This window comes from Chiloscyllium plagiosum, unplaced genomic scaffold (genome assembly GCF_004010195.1).
Source record: "Chiloscyllium plagiosum isolate BGI_BamShark_2017 unplaced genomic scaffold, ASM401019v2 scaf_10636, whole genome shotgun sequence".
NCBI classification, from domain to species: Eukaryota; Metazoa; Chordata; class Chondrichthyes; order Orectolobiformes; family Hemiscylliidae; genus Chiloscyllium; species Chiloscyllium plagiosum.
This window is the reverse complement of record NW_025211816.1, coordinates 1-21,008: the sequence shown is the minus strand read 5'-3', so window position 1 is coordinate 21,008 and position 21,008 is coordinate 1. Positions and strand designations below refer to the sequence as shown.

At 43.4% G+C, this 21,008-nt stretch overlaps 1 protein-coding gene across 1 annotated transcript; it reads left to right on the top strand.

Annotated features, from left to right (window-relative positions):
• The first annotated feature begins 1,149 nt into the window (after positions 1-1,149).
• josd1 (Josephin domain containing 1) lies at positions 1,150-21,002 on the top strand. The gene is made up of 4 exons (XM_043685706.1): positions 1,150-2,069; positions 13,924-14,052; positions 15,859-16,053; positions 18,724-21,002. Exons 1-4 carry the CDS (start codon positions 1,894-1,896, stop codon positions 18,821-18,823), a joined length of 600 nt encoding a protein of 199 aa, XP_043541641.1. The 5' UTR covers positions 1,150-1,893; the 3' UTR covers positions 18,824-21,002.
• The last annotated feature ends 6 nt before the right edge of the window (positions 21,003-21,008 follow it).

Sequence of the window (21,008 nt, the reverse complement as noted above, 5' to 3'; positions counted from 1 at the left end):
GAAGGAGGTGTGTGACAGTCTCATGCCCCCCACAGCCACTTCGAGGGCAGCATGCGGTGTGGCTGAGAGTCCGGGCGTGCATAAAGGATCTCACAGGCAGAGCCCATCTCACCACCAGCTAAGCCATGTCTTGGTGCTTGTTGGAAAGTTCTGGCATTGAGGCATTCTGCCAAATGGCTTTGACAGTCTGCTCAGGGAACCACTCGATAGGATCCGCCTTCTCCTTTTCCCAAAGGGTCTGTGCCACGTACAACAGCAATGACAGTGCCTCACACCTGATGACCAGGGTTTTTCCCACGATGGAGTGCGACCATAGCTTCCATCTGCCTAGTTTCTGCCTCACTTTGCTGATACGCTTCTCTCAAGACTTGGCACACGCCCCAGCTCCCCCAAACCAAATACCCAGCAACTTTAGGTGGTCGGTCCTGACGGTGAAGAGGATCGAGGATGGCCTCGCTCTTACCTCTGTTTACCTTGGACCCCGCTATCCATAATCTCCTTGTTTACCTCCACCTTTCATATCTCTCTACCTGGGCTCCATCTCCTTGTACTTGTTTACCCCCGCTTCACCTCATCATAAAGACTACCTTCCCCCAACTACTATCAAGTTCTGGTGAAGGGTTACTGGACTTTGAAACATTAGCGCTGATTTTCTCTCTCTCTCTACAGATGCTGCCAGAGCTGCTGAGTTTCTTCAGCAAGTTATATTTGATTTTTCATATTCAGATCTTGGAGACACCCAGCCAATCCGGGTAGAGGGCTGCGTGATGACGCACGACGAGCGCCCGGCTTCGGTCGTTCCGAACCTCTGACGTCACGACGCCCGCGTATTAGGATGACGTAGTGCGCATGTGGGTGGCCGTGACGTAAAGCGCAGGTGGCGGCTGGAGCTGAGCGGGGCCCGGGAGTGAGCGGTGGCTGGAGTTCGGTCAGTGTCGGCTGTGGAGCTGGAGGAAGCGACCGTGCGAGGTCCATAGCAGCCTGGAGCCTGGTTACTGTCATTAACAGGAGGGAGAGGTAGCAAGTGGGGGACACAAGGAGAATCCGGATGGTGTGTGTGTGAAAGGGAGGCACAGGAAGAGCCCATAAGGGAGCGGAGGGTGTGAAAGGTACAGGAAGAGACCATAAGGTGGGTGGGAGGCAGAGGAAGAAAAAGGCACAGGAAGAGCCCAAAGGGGGTGGTGTGGGTTTTTGGATAGTGAGGTATAGGAAGATCCAAAGGGAGCTGAAGCATGGGAAGAACTCAGGCAAGGTGGTGAGGTAACTTTAGGGCTGCCACGGTATATGGGTACACACACACACACACACAGGCTCAGGAGCTGAGGGAAACACCCAAGTGTACAAAAGGAGGTGAAGCACAGGGGGAGAGACAGGGACGAAGCAAAGCCAAGGATCTCATGGACTGATGGAGGATCCAACCTGGAAACCTGACATCAACTAATGGGATGGTCTGAAGATTTGAGAAGGCTGCAACAACTGACACAAAGCTTCTGCAACACACAATATTGTTGCAACAGCAAGTTGGATCTCACTGAGGGATTATAAATATTTTGCCAGAATGACTGAACTTCAGGGAAAGAAATACTGGTTTCAATCTTAAAAGTGTTAGAACTGCAAGAGGAACGTGTCCTTAAAGGATATTACGAACTGCTGTTCTCGGCTGGAGTTACACATTATATGTTTTAGTTTCTGAAAATGGTCATGATGAAATTTTGCAACCTACAGCTATCATTTATACTTGATTAAATTGTACTGAGCCATGAAGACACCTGATGCTACAGCTCACACATCTTAATATGACTATAGGGTGCCTGGGATGTGAACTAAGGTTGAGGTATACTTCTTCCTGAGATTTGACCACGTTTCAGGCCCATACGTCTTGTCAAATTGAAAATGAGCTGTGTCCCCTGGAAAGGAGATAAGTTAAAACTGGACTCTGATGCTCAGGCATCTGCTCTGATTTATCATGAAAAGCAGAGGAGAGAGCTGTGTGCACTTCACGCCCTCAACAATGTCTTCCAGGATGGAAGAGCATTCACTAGAGACACCCTCCAGGAGATTTTTCAGAGGTACCTGAAACATGGTGTCACTGTTGTAGTGTCAATTTACATTAACCCAATTTCTGGACAGCATAGTCTTTACTGATGCCATGGTCACCCTTGGTTCTATTGGTAGAATGAGCTCACCTCAGAATCACAAGGCTGTGTGTTTGAGATCAACAATAGAGCATGGTGCTGAGGGAGCGCAGCTTCTGTCTAAGGTCTTTCTGTTTGCCCCCTTTGGTGGGTGTTAAAGATCGTGTGGCCACAGTTTGAAAAAAGACAGGCGAGTACTTTGGTTAACTGTGCTACATTTAATGATATTCCATAGACAGTGCAGAGCTGAGAGATTTAGGTTTAATGAAAGGCACTATAAAAATTTAAATCTTCCCCTTGTGCTTGTTCATGTCGCTGTTTCTAATGATGTGAACTGAGTTCTAGGACTGAAGGATGCCCGTTTTGACATTTGTCCCTGCGTTGCTGGCTTTTCAACAGGGGCTATTTAGTTAAACCTAATTTTCTCAATGTGTTTATACTTAATCCTAGCTACTTGCCTTTTAAATGATTTTATAGATTTTGTTTCAGTAGCTAGAAGAAATAAATTGCTGTTCTAATAATGAGAACATGTAATTGTGCTTCCTTGTTACCACTTCACCAGCCCAAGTGTTCGGTTTTGTCTTTAGCATCAGATAAAATCCCAAAGTCCCTGAGAGGAACAAAATGGAAGCTATGCCACAGGAGGAGATGGCTCTTTCCTTCTCCCCTCTCTGCTGCTCACTTCCCACCCTCCCTCCCTTGCTCCTCTTCCACCCACTGTCCTTTCTTCTCTCATCTCTTTTTTCTTTGGTTTTCTGCTTCATTTATTTATTTCTTCAGTCTCTGCAATTGGGAAGATAAAATCAACAATTGTGTTTGGGTTGTTTTGAGCATTTTAAGGTGTGTAGACTAAAAATATCACACTGACTTCAGCCTTAATGTGGCCTTTGAACAGATAAGCCATGATGCAGTTAAATGTTGCATTAGACCCGAGGGGCCAAATGGCCTCCTGTGTTGACAGCATGTAATATTTAGCTGAGCATCTGCTGCAGCATTAGCATTGGAAGTATTTTGAATAATGCAAGTGTTTTTATCCCAAACTTGTGAACTGAATGCCTGTGGTTTGTTTTTGTCCCAATCCTCTGGTGTGCCATCTCAGCAAATGAGTTTTTTTTCCTGAAGCCAACATTTATATCAGTTAAACACTTTAACCTTTACCACATTATCCAGTTCATCATTTATGACATAGATTCTGAGGACATGAAAGATATCAAAACATTCCTTTGCAAATAACATAGTCACAGAACAAAAATGATGAATTTCTCTGCATCAAAATCTTCACATTCCACCCTGGGAGTGTTTCACCCCTGTAAGCTACTGTGTAAGTTATTGGATAGCTTTGTGAAACGAACCTCTTCTGTATCCAAATTTTCATCAAACACTGATCCCCCAGGACACAAGGTCTTTGATTTGGTCATTTGGGGCAGATAGTAAATATGAAATTGTTGCTAAAACCCATCTATCTGACTAAGACCTTTAAGGAAGGAAATCTGCTGTCTTTATCTCGTCTGGCCTATGTGTGACTCCAGGCGCAGCAATTCTTAACTATCCTCTGAAATGGCCGAGAAAACCAGGTATTCAAAGGTAAGTAAGGACGGGCCTCAAATCCTGGCCTTGCCAGTGATGCCCACTTCCCATACAAGAGTAAAGAAAAAAAAAAATCACTGGAGCTGGTGTGGTGTGTTTTAGATTTTCAGAAGGCTTTTGGTAGTGTCCCAAAATGGGAGGTTTGAAAGTAAAGTTAGCATGCATGGGATTCTGTGAAATATGAATATGAATTGAGAATTGGTTAATGGGCAATAAACGGGGAGTAGGAATAAATGGATCATTCTCCAGGTTTCAGGCTGTGACCAGTGGGGTACTGCACGGTTTGGAAATAATTTGGATGTGGAGTACAATTGCATTGTTTCCAACTTTGCTCATGTACCCAGTCTGGGTGTTCAGAGGAACAGGGCAAATAAATGGCCTAGAACATGGCAGTGGAAAATAACGTGAATAAGAGTATTGTTTTTTCACTTTGGTAGAGAAAATCAGGTCATTTCTGAAATGGTGGGAGGGTGAAAAGTGCTGGCGGACAAAGGGATCTCAGTATCTTGTCATGAATCACTAGAAGTCAGAATGCACATGCGATAAGGAAGACAATTTGTTTTTGGCCTTCATTGTAAGGGGATCTGGATCAGAAGTAAAGGTAACTTGCTGCATTTCTATAGAGCTTTGGTGAGAGCTCACCTGGAGTATTGTGTACGGTTTTGTCCACTTACCTATGGAAGAATTTGCTTTCCATCGAGAAAAGCTTCAACTCTGGACTGCACGGTGGCCCAGTGGTTAGCACTGCTGCCTCACAGCGCCAGAGACCCGGGTTCAATTCCCGCCTCAGGCGACTGACTGTGTGGAGTTTGCACATTCTCCCCGTGTCTGCATGGGTTTCCTCCGGTTTCCTCCCACACTCCAAAGATGTGCAGGTCAGGTGAATTGGCCGTGCTAAATTGCCCGTAGTGTTAGGTAAGGGGTAAATGTTGGGGTATGGGTGGGTTGCGCTTCGGCGGGTCGGTGTGGACTTGTTGGGCCGAAGGGTCTGTTTCCACACTGTAATGTAATCTGTAAAATCTGTAATCTCTGGAACAGTGGGATTATGTTGTGAAGAAAGATTGAGGAGACTGGGTCTGTATTCCCTTGACCCTGGAAGAATGAGGGATGACCTAATTGAAACTTACTTAATTCTTTCAGGGCATAACAGGATGAATGTGGGAAAAAATATCCCTTTTAGCTGGTGAGTCTAGATGAAGGGAACCTAATCTCAAGATGAAAGGCAGGCATTTAGAACCGCAAAGAGGAATTTCTTCAGTCAGAGTACAGTGAATCATTGGAATTTGTTACCCCAGAGGTCTGTAAAAGCTCAATCATTGAGCAGGTTCAGTCAGAAAGTGATAGAGTTCTGGAAACTAATTACACCAATGGACATTGAGAAGGTGCAGGAAATGACACTGAGATAAATGATCAGCCCTGAGCTAAATGATTGGCATGATATGGAGGAGTCAGTGTTGGACTGGGGTGAACAAAGTTAAAAATCTCACACCACCATGTCATAGCCATAGAGTCTAAGAGTCATAAGGATGTACAGCACGGAAACAGACTCTTCGGTCCAATCTGACCATGCCGACCAGATATCCCAACCCAATCTAGTCCCACCTGCCCATATCCCTCCAAACTCTTCCTATTCATATACCCATCCAAATGCCTTTTAAATGTTGCAATTGTACCAGCCTCCACCGTTTCCTTTGTCAGCTCATTCCATACACGTACCACCCTCTGCGTGAAAAGGTTGCCCCTTAGGTCTCTTTTATATCTTTCCCCTCTCACCCTAAACCTATGCCCTCTAGTTCTGGACTCCCCGACCCCAGGGAAAAGACTTTGTCTATTTATCCTATCCACGCCCCTCATAATTTTGTAAATCTCTATAAGGTAATCCCTCAGCCTCCAACGCTCCAGGGAAAACAGCTTCAGCCTCTTCCTATAGCTCAAATTCTCCAACCCTGGCCACATCCTTGTAAATCTTGTCTGAATCCTTTCATGTTTCGCAATATCTTTCTAATAAGAAGGAGACCAGAATTGCACGCAATATTCCAACAGTGGCCTAACCAATGTCCTGTACAACCGCAACATGACCTCCCAACTCCTATACTCAATACTCTGACCAATAAAGGAAAGCATACTAAATGCTTTCTTCACTATCCTATATATCTTCTAAGTGTGGAAGTCCTGCTCTGATTTGCTTTCCCAAAATGCAGCACCTCACATTTATCTGAATTAAACTCCATCTGCCACTCTTCAACCCATTGGCCCATATGGTCAAGGTCCTGTTGTAATCTGAGGTAACCTTCTTCACTGTTCACTACACCTCCAATTTTGGTGTCATCTGCAAACTTACTAACTATACAAGTTTATTTGGAAGCTAGTGCTGGTTGCGTGACAAATCAATGAAACATCATAGAAACAGGCCATTCATCCCAATTGGTCTATTCTGCTTATGTATCACAATCACCACTGACTTCCTCCTTCTTAACATTGTTCTGTCAACGTCTGAGCTGAGCTCAGCTCAACTACTGCTGGAGCCATCATCCACAGTGCTGCGCTGGCTGATCTGTCGTCCTCGAGCTTCCACAAGCAAATTGGTCAATGACTATATGACCTGTACTAGATCCTGGTGTTAGAGTACATGCCCAAACTCCTTTCATTTAGAGTTCTCATCCTCGATGAAGTCTCTCTGTGGCCTCAGCCCCACCCCATCTTCTAGTACCATCTCCAGTCTCTCAAGCTTTAGAGCTCTGAGCTCTTCCATCTGTGGGCTCTTGTGCATCTCCTGTCCCTTTTCACCCCTTCTTTCCTGGCCTTGTCTTGGCCATCTCTAGCCTGAGCTCTGGAGTGCTCTCAGTAGTCTTCTCCTGCCCAGTGAAATTCCTGCAGCCTCAGCTCTTTCACCCAGATTTCAGTTACCCCATCTGTTTGTCTTTATTGTATTCTCATTGTCTATTTTGATTTGACTCTGTTCCTGTGAAATATCCTGGGGAAGCCTTTTCTGCATCAAAGGCTGTGTTGCAACTTGCCATCGACCCACCCTGTTTCTATATCTGTGTGTTCCATTTCTCCTCAGCCATTTACCTCTATAAAGTGTGCTGTAATATTGATAACCGTTCTGATTCAGTCGTGAACTCTTGTAGATAATTCCACAGCTTTGCAGTTTTCTGTTGGAGAAATATTTCTTTCTGCTCTCACTCCTATATCTTTAATTTTGTATCGATGTCCCAGCTTTACTCATTCAAAGTATTTTAAACCAGGACGTACCACCTTATTTACTGACATTCTATCTGCCCCTTTAATGCACGTTCCACTGTTATATCACTGCCTTGAAGTTTAATTTGATCTTCACAATGGCTTACTGTGTCTCCAGATTCAGTGATTGCAGGTTAGGACACTATTCACTCTAGTTCTGGAAACAAATCATTGTTTTTTTTGTCAACAGAAGCCCCATCCAATCACTTTCAGAAACTGCTGTTAACTCATACTCTGTTTTCTCTCTTCTAACCAGCTTATAATCCAAACTGCAAACTCCCCTAATTCTGTCGTCATCTGCTCTGGTGGTCCCTTGTGTGGCAACTTGTCAAAGACTTTGTGTAAGTCCATGCACACTGCATCCATTGCATTTCTGTAATTACCACAATCATTACCACCTCAAAGCACTCCTATTCATAGAATCCCTACAGTACTGAAGCGGGCCATTTGGCCCATTCCAGTCCATACTGACTGTCTAAAGAGCATCCTATTCAGACCTACCCTCCTGCCCTATCCCTGTACCTCTGCATTTCCCTTGGCCCATCTGCCCTAACCTGCACATCTTTGGACTGTGGGAGGGTAGCCTCCCAGACACGAGGAGAATGTGCAAACTCCAAACAGACAGCTGCCCAAGGGTGGAATCGAACCCAGACCGCTGGCGCCATGAGGCAGCAGTGCTAATCACTGAGCCCGGTGTCAGCCTTTGTGTAACTGAATCGTCCTTTCCACAATAAAAACAGCAATTACTCAAAAAGCTCAACCGGTCTGGCAGCATCTGTGGGGCAGAAATCAGAGTTAACATTTTGGATCAAATGACTCTTCTTCAGAAGCCTTTCTGAAATTCTTGTTGGTGGTTTCTGGTTGTAGTCTCCATCTAGACGTGTGGTAACATTTGCTTAAAAGACACCATGATTTTCCCAGTCACGTTAAGCCAATTGACTTCAATCACTCACTCCCTTTTTGGAAATGGGTGTTACATTGACCATTTTGTGGTCCTCTGGCAGAGGTCTGCAGAATTTCCTGGACCCCTTGAGTGTAACCCTTCTGTCTTGTGATGTTTAACATGGCCTTTACTCTGCAGCTCGCTATTGCTGATTGACCTGGGGCTGTTTGAAGCACAATGTTCCATCTCTACCAACCCTGACTGTGATTAGCATGGACATGAAACGCTTCAGTCAAACTAAAACAAACAATTACACTGCTGAACGCAATCAGGTTGTTACCATGGTAACAGCAACGTAATCTGAAGTAGGGAGAAGCTAAGGTGCTTATCAATGTTTGTACGATTCTGTACGAGGATATGAAACATGCCCCAGTGGTTGGCCATGCTTAGCCAGGAGGCTGTGGAGATTAGAGTATTTTGAAACTTAAACATTTACGTCTAGTTTTGGCATATTATAGTTATTACATTTGGAATATATTCTGCAGAGTGCAGTGTGACCTGCTGGCTTGACTTGTTACTGTTTACAGGGAGTGGTCTCCGCTTTGTGCAGTTGCTGGTTAAGTTGGCAACTTGAGGTTTTAACCACGGCCACCTCCATTGTTTTCTCAAATATCTGATAAAGCCATCATTTGGAGGTATACAGTCCCTGTATCGGGTCTCTGAATTCTGGGCCTCTACATCCAAGTGTCCCCAAACATTGTAATAAAAATATAATGATCATATATCAGGATGGTTATCTTAATTACAGAGAGGAGGAAAACTAAGGGAAAGACAAAGTTCTGGCGAAACTCAGTAGGTTTAGTAGCATCTCTGTAGAGAGAAACAGAGATGGTGCTTTGAGTCCGATATGACTACTGTAGTCCCAAAGGGGAATTATCAGATGAGTTGAAATGTTAATTCCGTTTTTCTCTCTTGACAAATGCTGCTAGACCTGTTCAGTTTCTCCAGCATTCTTTGTTTTTATTTCTGTTTGCCAACATCTGTATTTTTCTTTTTCTTTTAGAGGAGAATTAAGGACTGTGTGCTGGTAACTTAAGAGGAGGAGCCCTGTGAGGGATACTGAGCATTGTATCAGTGAGAAATTAGAAATTGAGTGATTTTGAGTGGATTGTGAGAACTCCCTAATACATGTTTAAACACATCTAGAACACAGGAAAGACACTGGTATGTGTTAACTCTCAAAATATAAGGGTTATGTGACAAAAAAAAACACATTGCTTCTCCTTCCTTTATAAGATCCAAATTTTTTATCCAAGCCAGGAGTAATGGTAACCTCTGAGGAGCAGGAAAATCGATGTTTTGGGCATAAGCCCTTCATCAGGAATTACTGAGGCCTCATTCCTGATGAAGGGCTTTTGCCCAAAATGTCGATTCTCCTGCTCCTTGGATGCTGCTCGACCTGCTGTGCTTTTCCAGTACCACACTCTCTACTCTGGTCTGTAGTCCTCACTTTCTACTTAGTGGTAATCTCACTGGATGAGTAATCCTGAATCTTTAGGTTAATGTTCTGGGGTGTGTCAAATCCAACCCAAGAGGATAGTGAAATCAACAAAAACAAACGTAACATAGAATCCCTACAGTGTGGATGCAGGCCATTCGGCCCATCAAGTTCACGCTGACCCTCCAAATGGCATCCCACCCAGACCCACCCCTCTACCTGTAAGCCTGTATTTCCCACTGTAGCGGAGAAACCAGAGCCTCTGGAGGAAACCCACGTAGACATGGAGAATGTATGCAGTCGCCAGGGGCTGGAATCAAACCATGGTCCCTGGTGCTGTGAGGCAGCAGTGCCATCCCTGTAGATTTATATATTGTAAATGTAGATTTTTTTTGTATAACGTTAGCCTAATGCTGACCATGTAACCACTGTTAATTGTTGTAAAAACCCACCTGGTTCACTATTGTCCTTTTGGGAACTAAATCTGTCATCCTAATTTACATGTGACTCCAGACCCACAACGCATTTTCTGCCCTCTGGGCAAAGACGGACAGGCAATAAATGTCAGCCTAGTCAATGAAACCCACATCCCATTACAAAAATCATCTAGGTTAGAAGTCATGACACCAGATTCTAGTCCAACAGGTCTACTTGAGGTCACCAGCTTTCAGAGCACTGCTCCTTCATTGGGCTCCTCATTACCTGACAAAGGAGCAGCACTCTGAAAGCTTGTGATTTCAAGTAGACCTGTTGGACCATAACCTGGAGTCGTCATGTGACTTCAGACTTGTCCAGCCCAGTCCAAAACCAACCCCTCCGCATTACAAAAATCACCTGGGCATGGAGAGACAGAATGTCCTAATTGATTTGACCTGTTGAGGTTAGCAAGTGACTCAGGGATGAAGTGACTTGGTATGAGATGCATCGGTTTAAAATTGTTTTTGCAAAATAAACTTTTCAAAAGTTCATGTTAGACCACTTGGGTGTAAGCAAGTTATTTTAAAACCTATCTGTAGTAGAACCAATATAAGCTGAAAATTGTCAAGCTCTTACTAAGTGTAATGACTCCAAGTTCCCTTTGGATCTCTGTGTCCTGTGGCTAACCACCTTCTTACAATTTGGAACAGTTTTTCCTTATCAAATCCCTTGTATGTTGCTGATTTATTTGGAACATCTTTTAGCCTAATATTCAGCAGGCAAAGAAATAGCTATAAATTTCTTCATCTGAAATGATCTTAAGGGGAGCCTTATTAAAAAGTGTGTGTGCGTTGTGCTGCCTTAGGATATCTCAAAATAATTTTCCACCTGAATAAGGGGCAGCAAATGTTAAACATTTATTCCTGCTTGAGTTATGAAGTGAGGAAATTGGTGTATTGACAGTAGTTCACTGCTGTTCCCAGAATCTCAGCAATCAATCCACTAAGTCACTGACAGCATATTATTTAGATAACTGTTCCTCTGTACAGGATCTTCAATATCCCATCACCGGTATGGTTGCAATTATAATATGGAACATAGGACATTTTTTTAACCTTCAGAACATGTGTAAAAACAAGAAAGTGTGATAGAATTTAAAGGCACTATTTTTAAGAAGTTCACTATCAGTTGTTAGGTGCTGCCTTTTTACTTATCCAAGTCATTTTTAAGTCCAATACACAATTAACTGAACTTAGAAACAGTAAGGACTGCAGATGCTGGACGTAAGAGTCAATGATTGTGGAGTTGGAAAAACATAGCAGGTCGGCCTGAAATGTTGACTTTTCTCCTCCTCGCGTGCTGTTTGACTTGATGTGGTTTTCAGCTTCGCGTTCATCGATTGAGGTTACTCTAGCTCAGTGATGGTAATCTTATCTACGATTTGGAAACTGGTCATTTCAGACCCAGTTCAGGAGACTTCAGTGCACAATCCACATCGAGGAACTGCTACACTGCTGGAGAAACTGTCTTTTGAATGAAACATTTAATCAGGGCCCCACTGCTCCTTCAGTTGGAGGTAGAAGGTCTGTTACCAGAGAGCAGACAGGGTTCTTTCCAGTGTCCTGGTCAATACTTTTATCGAAAATCACTAACTCAAAAAGTAATCTGGTCGGATCATGTTAATAGCTCCTGGTCTGGCCCTGGTGGTGAATTAACGTCTTAAAATTACGTATTATGTTAACTGACTCTAAACCAGCTGATGACATATAAACAAAAGCTGTTTCTTAGTTTCTGAAGAGAGTTTATTACTTGTAACTCTCATCCAACATCCCCGTTGCCCAGATGTTTTCCATTTATATGTCCTCAAAGATATTAATATGGCCTTAACGCCTTATCAATCACATTGTTAAAGTTAAGGTATTTTGTTCTTCTTGATCATTTCAATTGTCCAAAATCACAGATGTTTAACAACGACTTATAATGATATAGTGCCAGTAGGTTTCCCTGGAGCATCAGAGGCTGAGGGATGAACTTATAGAGGTTTATGAAATCATGTGGGCCTTGGATAGGATAAATAGACAAGTTTTTTTTTCCCCCTGGGATGGAGGAGTCTAGAACTGGAGCGCATAGGTATAGGGTGAGAGGGGAAAGATATAAGAGAGACCTAAGGGGCAACTTTTTCACTCAGAGGGTGGTGCATATGTGGAATAAGCTGCCAGAGGAAGTGGTGGAGGGTGGTACAATTATAACATTTTAAAAGGCATCAGGATAGGTATATGAATAGGAAGGGTTTGGAAGGATATGGGCCAAGTGCTGCCAAATGGAACCAGATTAGTTTGGGATATCTGGTCAGCATGGATGAGTTGGACTGAAGGGTCTGTTTCCGTGCTGAACATTTCTATGACTCTACTTCACGTGAGCATTATAAAGCAAAATTAGTCACCGTGCTACACAAGATGATATTTGGGCAAGTGACATTGATGTGTCAGAGAGTATTTTGAAGGAAAGATGAAAAGGTTTTGGGAGGGAATTTTGGAGTTTGGAGCCCAAATAACTGAAGACATGGCCATCAATGGTGAGCAGTTTAAAATTGGGATGGACGAGAGAGACCAAAATAGAAGGAGTGTCGAGATCTCAAAACACCGGAGCTGAAGGAGATTGTGCAGATAATGAGGGCAAAACCACAGACGGATTTGAAAAGAAGCATGAGAATTTTAAACAAAATATTCTTTAGAAAGTTGTTGATGATTTGAATTTTGTTGCAATCTTATCAACTAGGATTTTAATAATATGTAACAGTGAGCAGCTTATATTTCAATAGTCACTTGAAGTGATACTAACAAAACAATAGAAATAAAAGCAAAATGCATTTGTGCAACAGTGATTTCCATATGATTGACACTAATTGTCCCTGAGATGGTGTAGCAAACCATTCAAGGGCAGCCTGGTGACTCATTGGTTAGTATTGTTGCCTCACAGCGAGTTCGATTCCACCCTCGGGTGACTTATGTGTGGTGTCTACACATTCTCCCCATATCTATGTGAGTTTCCTCCCACTGCTCCAGTTTCCCCTCTCAGTCCAAAAATGTGCAGGTTAGGGTGGATTGGCCATGCTAAATTACCCATAATGTTCAGGGATGTGTAGGTGCGGTGGATTAGCCCTGAGAAATGCGGGAATATGAGGACAGGGTAGGGATTTGGGTGGGTTGCTTTTCGTAGGGTCAGTGTGGACTTGATGGGTTGAATGGCCTACTTCCACACTGTAGGGATTCTATGATTCTATGAATTCAACAACAGTTAGGGCTGGGTAACAAATGCTGGTCTTACCAGCAAAACCCACATCCCATAAAAGAATAAACAAACGGTAGATTGGAGTTGGGTTGAGGTTCTGAGTGAGTTGTTTTCCCTGGATCCTGGTTACGGTCACCTTTATGGGGTATCTCTCCCAAAACTGGGTTGTCTCTGCAGGGAGTGTTTTGAGCTGTACAGTGTTTCGATCGAAGTGCTGGATTAATTCTCTCACTGATAGGAGCAGTGGGAATTATTTGCAGATCGAAGTTTGATAAGTGTGACTGCTCCTTTGGTATTTTATTAAATAAACCTAAGAGTCATGTAATAACCTCTGGAACTGAAGGCATTCGTAAGAGTATCAGCAGTAGATGCAGGTTTGGATCACATGCCCCCTCACTACTGCCCTGATATTTAATACGTTAATTAAACTTCACATTCCTGTCAGTTCTCTGTAACACTTTAATTTTCTTAACATTCAAGAATCTGTTGATCTGGGTTTTAAATATACTCCGCAGCCAAGCATCAGCTGCTCTCTACACTGGACAATTTTAAATATTGTAAAGGAAAATTTCTTCAGCTCAATCTGATCAGTCTTGGTCTGAACTCAGACCCTATCCTGAGACTAGACTTTGCAATCAGGAGAGAGAGCCTCTCTATATCCACACCTAAAGGCCTAAATAACTTTGTACATTTCAACGTACTCAGATTTAGAAGACTGAGGGGATTGTGTACCCCAATTCTACACCTTGCTATCATGTTTTGTAGACATTTTGGTACCTTTCTCATATGGGCCATTTGACAGAAATGGGCTGGATATGAGATGATGCTGTTTAATGTTTAATCAGTATTTGTTTCTGTCTGTCTGGCAGGTTATCCCCCAATACCATGGTAACGCCGCACAAGAAGAGCATGCTGGGAACAGGAAACTATGATGTTAATGTAATAATGGCTGCTCTACAAACTAAAGGTTACGAAGCTGTTTGGTGGGACAAACGAAGGTAGGGGACCATGTTTTGAGTCTGGAGACTTCGGGTGTATAATTTAAGCAGATATTTCAGTGCAGTCCTCAGTTGGAAGGGCTGTCTTTTTACTTCCAGAAAAGTACATCATGATGATATAGGTTGAGAAACATCTTCACTCAAAGTTGAGTCTTAAGAATTTTCTGCCCCTCTGGATCCTCAGCTGTAGCTTGTCCATAAGACTGAGATCGATAGATCTCTGGTCTGCCAGGGAATCGAGAGATATAGGGATCAGATAGGAATGGGAAGTTAAAGTACATTAATGGAATAGCAGTGTAGACTGAAGGAGTCTGCCCCTACTCCAGTAGCGGCGGGGGGGGGAGAGTGCTTTGTCCTACTGGATTGCGAGCTGCTGTTTGGCTTCGAAATGATGTTCTGCTTGATAAAATGGAAATGTTTATATGTCCCGGCCCTGACGTCTGCTGTTGGCTGATGTAATTTGTATTATTTATAGTTCCTTGTGCCCTCATGAAGGTAAAGGGCATCAGCAGCCCCTCTGAATGCAGCTCATCTTAATGCTTAATGATGCACATGTATGTCATGTGCTCAACATCCCAGTGAATCTGAATTCTGGACCTCAGTGTGCAGGTTTTGCCAGGTGCTGTTTCCTGTGTCTCTAATGGACACACTCGTCTTCATGGAGCTAGTTAGTAGGTGGGGCAGCATATGAGGGTGACCCCGTCACCTGGTGCTGCAATCTGGTACCTGGTGTGTAGTGACACTGTTGTTTCACTGGAGCCGCTATTATTCACGTGTCAGCCCAGGCACTACATTCTGGACATTGTTCCTCACATGACATTATCTTGCTGTCCCTTTATGGCTAACCCTATTAGATAGGGAGCCTTAACACAGAATCCTCCAGATGTTCACAATCTGAAATAAACCCAGAAAATGCTGAGCAGGTATGGCAGTATCTATGGAGAGGGCAACAGGTCGTGAAGAGTCATCTGACTGAAACTTAATTCTTCTCTGTCCACCATAGAAGCCCTGGCTGATTTAACAACATTCTCTCCCACCCCTGTGTTCTCCCTCACCACTACCTCAAACTCTCATTCTAGTTGGAGATGGCTAACTTTACAAGCCCAACCGAGTACCCTTAGTGTGCTGTATTTCCATGTACTGCTCTACGTAGATAAGTGGGAAGGCGATGGGGTGTGGTAATGTGACTGAGCTAGCAATCTAAGCCTCAAGTTAATGTTCTGGGGTCATGAGTTCAAATCCAACCATGGCCAATGATCAATAAAAATCTGGACTTAATAGATGACATTTAATGATGTCGTGTAATGATGACGACGTAACTGTTATTAATTATTGTAAAAGCCAACAGGTTCACTTATGGGGTTTAAGGGAAGAAAGTCTACTGTCCTTCTCCAGTTTGGCTTATGGGTAACCCCCTGTAGCCAATCGGGGATGGACCATAAACACTGGCCTAGACAGCAACATCCACATGTCCTGAATGAATTAATCTTATAAAAGACTTTCTGTTCCCTGAAGATGGATTTAAAATTCCAAGCTAGTTTGTTTTCAGCCCTGCTTGTGTGATTTCCTGTTAAATAAAAAGATTGTACTTTCCAGAGTTTAGTTTACTGTCTCAAAGCAAATGATATGATGCCAGCTGTTTATCGACTCCTCAACTTCTGTCAGCAATCTGAGCAAAGGCAGCAACTGATATTTATGTATATGTGTCTTTTTAAGGGAGTATATGTTCTCAAAGCATTTGTATTTATAGATCAGCTCTCAAATACGTCTGTCCACCTCCTATCATTCTTTGTGCCTTTCTTTCAGAGATGTTAATACTATTGCTCTTTCGAATGTGATGGGCTTTATTATGAACATCCCCTCCAGCTTGTGTTGGGGTCCCGTGAAGCTTCCTCTTAAAAGGCAACACTGGATTGGCGTCCGAGAGGTTGCTGGAATCTACTACAATCTGGACTCGAAGCTGAAGCTGCCAGATCCGATCGGCAATGAGAATGAACTCAGGTGAATAGATCACCAAGGTGGATTTCTGTGATCAGAGCTCACCAGTGTCCTGTGTGGTGTTTGACATATAAGTATGAAGAGGGAAGGTTGGTGCTAGAATGTCAGTCAGACACTGAGTGATTCCCTTCTCAAAGTGTCTTTGTATGGAGATTGGATGACTACAGGATTGTACTGACATGTGATGCCTCCCATAGCCAGATAGCCTACTGGCATTTAAATATTCTCCTTCGCTATCCTTGCTGATAACGGGTTGCCCTTTGCTGAGGCTAAGTTCCACATTTAGCAGCAGCCATCGAGGAGACATGTTAAAAGCAAGAGTCTAAAGTGTGGTGCAGGAATGATGAAGGGCTTTTGCCTGAAAGATTGATTTTCCTGCCCCTCGGATGCTGCCTGATGTGCTGTGCTTTTCCAGCATCACACTCTTGACTCTAATCTCCAGCATCTGCAGTCCTCATTTTCATCATGTTAAAGACAAGAGTCCATCCATTGAACTAACACCATCAAGGACTGGGAGAGGGTAACAATGGTGAAGCCAATCTGTCATTGTCTCACTCCCATTCCCACAGGAGTCACAGGTCTCCATCACTAAATCCCACATTGCATTCTCGTTAGTGTCTAAGGCTTTCATTCATTTGCTGTCCTGAATATTTCAGGCAGGCTGCCTTCTGAAATGTTGCAGTGATTTGATAAAATGTGAATTGGTCAGGGAACGTTCTAACGCTCATAATTAGTGTGGGTGAGAGAAAAAAGGTGAGAACAGGATTAAATGTGATAAAGCAAAATCCAGTACAGGTTTAGGTTATGTAACTTGCTGATCTTGTGTATGTAGCCACAGCCTATGAGGAGCTGCATGATAGCCTCTTTGGTGAAGTTTTTAAATGAAGCTAATTTAGTTCCTCTGTGCCTTACAAGGGATAGGTTTGATTGCTGATACCTTGGCTGTGAACTGAGGAAGTGGGTTAGAGGCTGTTGTTAGCCACAGTGAGTTTTAATGAGGAGTGGGAGGAATAAAGATTTAGCTGTTACTGCTGCTTTAGCATACCTGGAATTATCTTGCACCTTTATTGATGTGAGACTTTGAAGTGACCAGTTGTGCAAGCGAATCTAATGTGTATCTTTACAGGTATGGAGTGCCCTTAGCTGTGATCTCCTGCCCATTCAGAGATCCTGCTGGTGTCATGATCCACACACATGCATGGCCATCACTCTGTTTAAGTTCTGGAGGGAATTTGCAGCCATTGAAAGTCTTACCCATTGAAGGAGTCAGAAGAAAGAGATCAGTCAGTCATAGGGAGTCTTAGTTACTTTAGATTAGATTAGATTACATACAGTGTGGAAACAGGCCCTTCGGCCCAACAAGTCCACACCGCCCCGCCGAAGCGCAACCCACCCATACCCCTACATTTACCCCTTACCTAACACTACGGGCAATTTAGCATGGCCAATTCACCTGACCTGCACATCTTTGGACTGTGGGAGGAAACCGGAGCACCCGGAGGAAACCCACGCAGACACGGGGAGAACGTGCAAACTCCACACAGTCAGTCGCCTGAGGCGGGAATTGAACCCGGGTCTCTGGCGCTGAGAGGCAGCAGTGCTAACCACTGTGCCACCGTGCCGCCCACTAGAGTCCTAGAGCTGTACAGCACAGAAACAAACCCTTTGGTCCAACTCGTCCATGCTGACCAGATATCCTAAACAAGTTTGGTCCCATTTGCCAGCACTTAGCCCATGTCCCTCTAAACCTTTCCTATTCATATACCCACCCAGATGTCTTTTAAATGTTGCAACTGTACCAGCCTCCATCTCTTCCTCTGGCAGTTCATTCCATACACGTACCACCCTCTGCATGAAAAAGTTGCCCCTTGGGTCCCTTTTAAATTTATTCCCCTCGGAAAGATGTTGTGAAACTTGAAAGGGTTCAGAAAAGATTTACAAGGATGTTGCCAGGGTTGGAGGATTTGAGCCATAGGGAGAGGCTGAACAGGCTGGGGCTGTTTTCCCTGGGGTGTCGGAGGCTGAGGGTGACCTTGTTGAGGTTTACAAAATTATGAGGGGCATGGATAGGATAAATAGACAAAGTCTTTTCCCTGGGGTCGGGGAGTCCAGAACTAGAGGGCATAGGTTTAGGGTGAGAGGGGAAAGATATAAAAGAGACCTAAGGAGCAACTTTTTCACGCATAGAGTGGTACGTGTATGGAATGAACTGCCAGAGGAAGAGATGGAGGCTGGTACAATTACAACATTTAAAAGACGTTTGGATGGGTATATGAATAGGAAGGGTTTGGTGGGATATGGGCCGGGTGCTGGCAGGTGGGACTAGATTGGGTTGGGATTTCTGGTCGGCATGGATGGGTTGGACCGAAGGGTGTGTTTCCCTGCTGTACATCTCTATGACTCTGCCCTCTAGTTCTGGAATCCCCCACCCCAGGGAAAAGACCTTGTCTGTTTATCCTAACCATGCCCCGCATGATTTTATAAACCTCTATAAGGTCACCCCTCAGCCTCTGACGCTCCAGGGAAAACAGTCCCAGCCTATTCGGCCTGTACCTATGGCTCAAACCCTCCCAGAGTTTGGTGAAAGTGATTTATACAATCATGCCTCTTGGTGTTCTGCGTGAAATTTACATTGTTTCAACAATTTTCTCTGTTTTATAAATTTCTGCACAGAAAATTTCTGAAACACCAGCTGAGGGGGAAGAACTGTGAGCTCCTATTGGTTGTGAGTGAAGAGGTCGAAGTTCATCAGAGCTGGAGGACAGATGGCTGACTTGGGGAAAATCCCAGTGTAAACTACGCCTTGCAGTCACTACAGCTCCCTGCTCAAGGGATGAAGCAAAACGCATAAACACCACAACTCTTGGTCTTTCTCGATGGAAGAGGAATTTCCTTTTAGCTCTGCATATCTTTAAAAGACTTGGTGACTTAAGTATTTGAAATGAAAGTTGGTGCTTTTTTTAAACAAAAATGAATTACTCAAAGCAGAAAATCTGAGGGACGAACAGTTTTTATTTTGTTGTTTAGTGAATTTAAAAAAAAATGTAAATTGTATAAATATTAAAATTGGGGGAAGATTATTGGAATAATTGGCCAGGTAAGGCTTAGGTCAAGACTAAACTAAACAAGAATTTCAGGCAGCAAACACATCTCAGCACCAAGGCCCAAGTAAATCTCTTGATCTAAAAGTTACAGTAAAATGCTGGAAATATTCAGGTCCTCGGGCAACAAGAGAATTGGAGCTATCTTTTTAAGTCAGTGACTTTTCATTCTGGAAAGCTGTTGCTTGGTTTTGAATTACTAAACGTCAGCTTGCCCCCAACACTCCTTTCCTAGTCAGCACTAGTTTTGCCAGTGATTTGTTTTCTTAAATTAAGAGATTCTCACTTTTTCTCGCTAACATATTGGAAATGAAGAAGACATTTGTTTGGGGCTTGTGTTGCTAATGATGAAGACATTGGGGAGAAGTCTGTGCTGCACAATGCAATCTTTTTTAAAATTTGGAAATTGATCCCTTTGCTGTCTACACACAGGAGCCCATGTGATTCAAAAGTGATAAATCAAGTTTTAAAATTAAATATTTTGGCTACCGGCTTCTTAAAATGGATACCAAGAGTTTAAAAGTGATAAGCACATTGACAATCTGGTTAAAGGTAGAGAATATTGTTAAACTCATTCAAATCCTGTAGGTATTAGTTTTCCAGTATATGTTGTAACTTGACAAGTTTGTACTACCTGTTAGTGCCAATGAAAGTGTCTGTGTAATTCAGAATCCCTTTAGTACCCTTCATCAGTGATGTCCAGGCAGTAACATAACTCACTAGGGAAGGGTGGCTGGTGGTTTGCCAGTTGTACACCCTTGCCCAGTATTAGTTTGTAAAGATTTTCAATGGGAGCGAAAGCAGCTGGGTGGGGTGTGAAACCTGCAACAGTCTGATCTGTTTCACCCAGAATGGGTGGGGAGCTGATTTTGTAATTCCACTCCCTCACCCCAAAATTTTGTAATTCCACTCCCTCACCCCAAAACTTTGTCAGAAAAGATTTGGCTGATTGATCAGTCAGAAATTGAAACCGTACCAAGTCAATAACTAATGAACAATGTGGACCAGTGAAGGTAACAAGACAGCACAAAGTGCTGGACAAGCTGGCAGTCATAAGGCACCTTAATAATTGTCTGGACAATCTATTGGGGAAAGAGAAAAGAGCAGGGAGATTCCAAATTCCCCAAATTATGGAATTTGTTGCTGTATTTCACAAAACTTAAGTTATCGAAATGAAGTAGTCTTTTTGTTCAGATAACCCGCCACTGTTCCAGGAACCGGAGGTGCACTCACAGTTGAATAGATTTTGTTCTCAGAGTTTGGGGATAGATCTGATACCCCAAACACAGTTGTTTGCCTTGACCTACATCTCTGAGAGAGATGCTCAATACCAACACATTTTGTAGTTTAACTGATGGTATGGGACCTTGCTGTAAGGTCGGATGTTGGGAGGGGGGAGGTGTAGCATAATCCCAATAGAATCATCCTTTTCATAATCACTGTTCCTGATTTTGACTGCTCCCAGAGAGATTCCACTCCTGGTCAGCAGTGTATCCCTGTGGATTTAGATCTGCTGCCTTGGCTTGACTTTATATTAAAGGCACCGTTTAAATGAATGACTTCTTGACATTGCTTGAATGGGATTTCACCGGGACCCTTGAGACAATAGCAATGTGACTCGGACAGGCTGGAATCTTAAATCCAGCAACACAGGCAAAGTGATAAAGTGCCAGTTCCTTTGATTAAAGAAATGAGAAGATGATGAGAAGTGTCCATCTCATTCACTGGGTTGTGGTCAGATTGATCTCAGGAATTGTCGTTCTGTGACAAGCATCTAAGAGTTGGTCATTTCATTATTGCTGACCAGTTGCTGAGACTCAAACACTTGTCACCACCTGAGAAATGTTAATAGTCTAC

Coding starts and splice junctions, on each gene's coding strand:
- josd1 (XM_043685706.1), top strand. CDS start 1,894: ATGAGCTGTGTCCCCTGGAAAGGAGATAAGTTAAAACTGGACTCTGAT. Junction 14,053..15,858: donor GTTTGGTGGGACAAACGAAG/GTAGGGGACCAT, acceptor CCTTTCTTTCAG/AGATGTTAATACTATTGCTC. Junction 16,054..18,723: donor GGCAATGAGAATGAACTCAG/GTGAATAGATCA, acceptor ATTTCTGCACAG/AAAATTTCTGAAACACCAGC.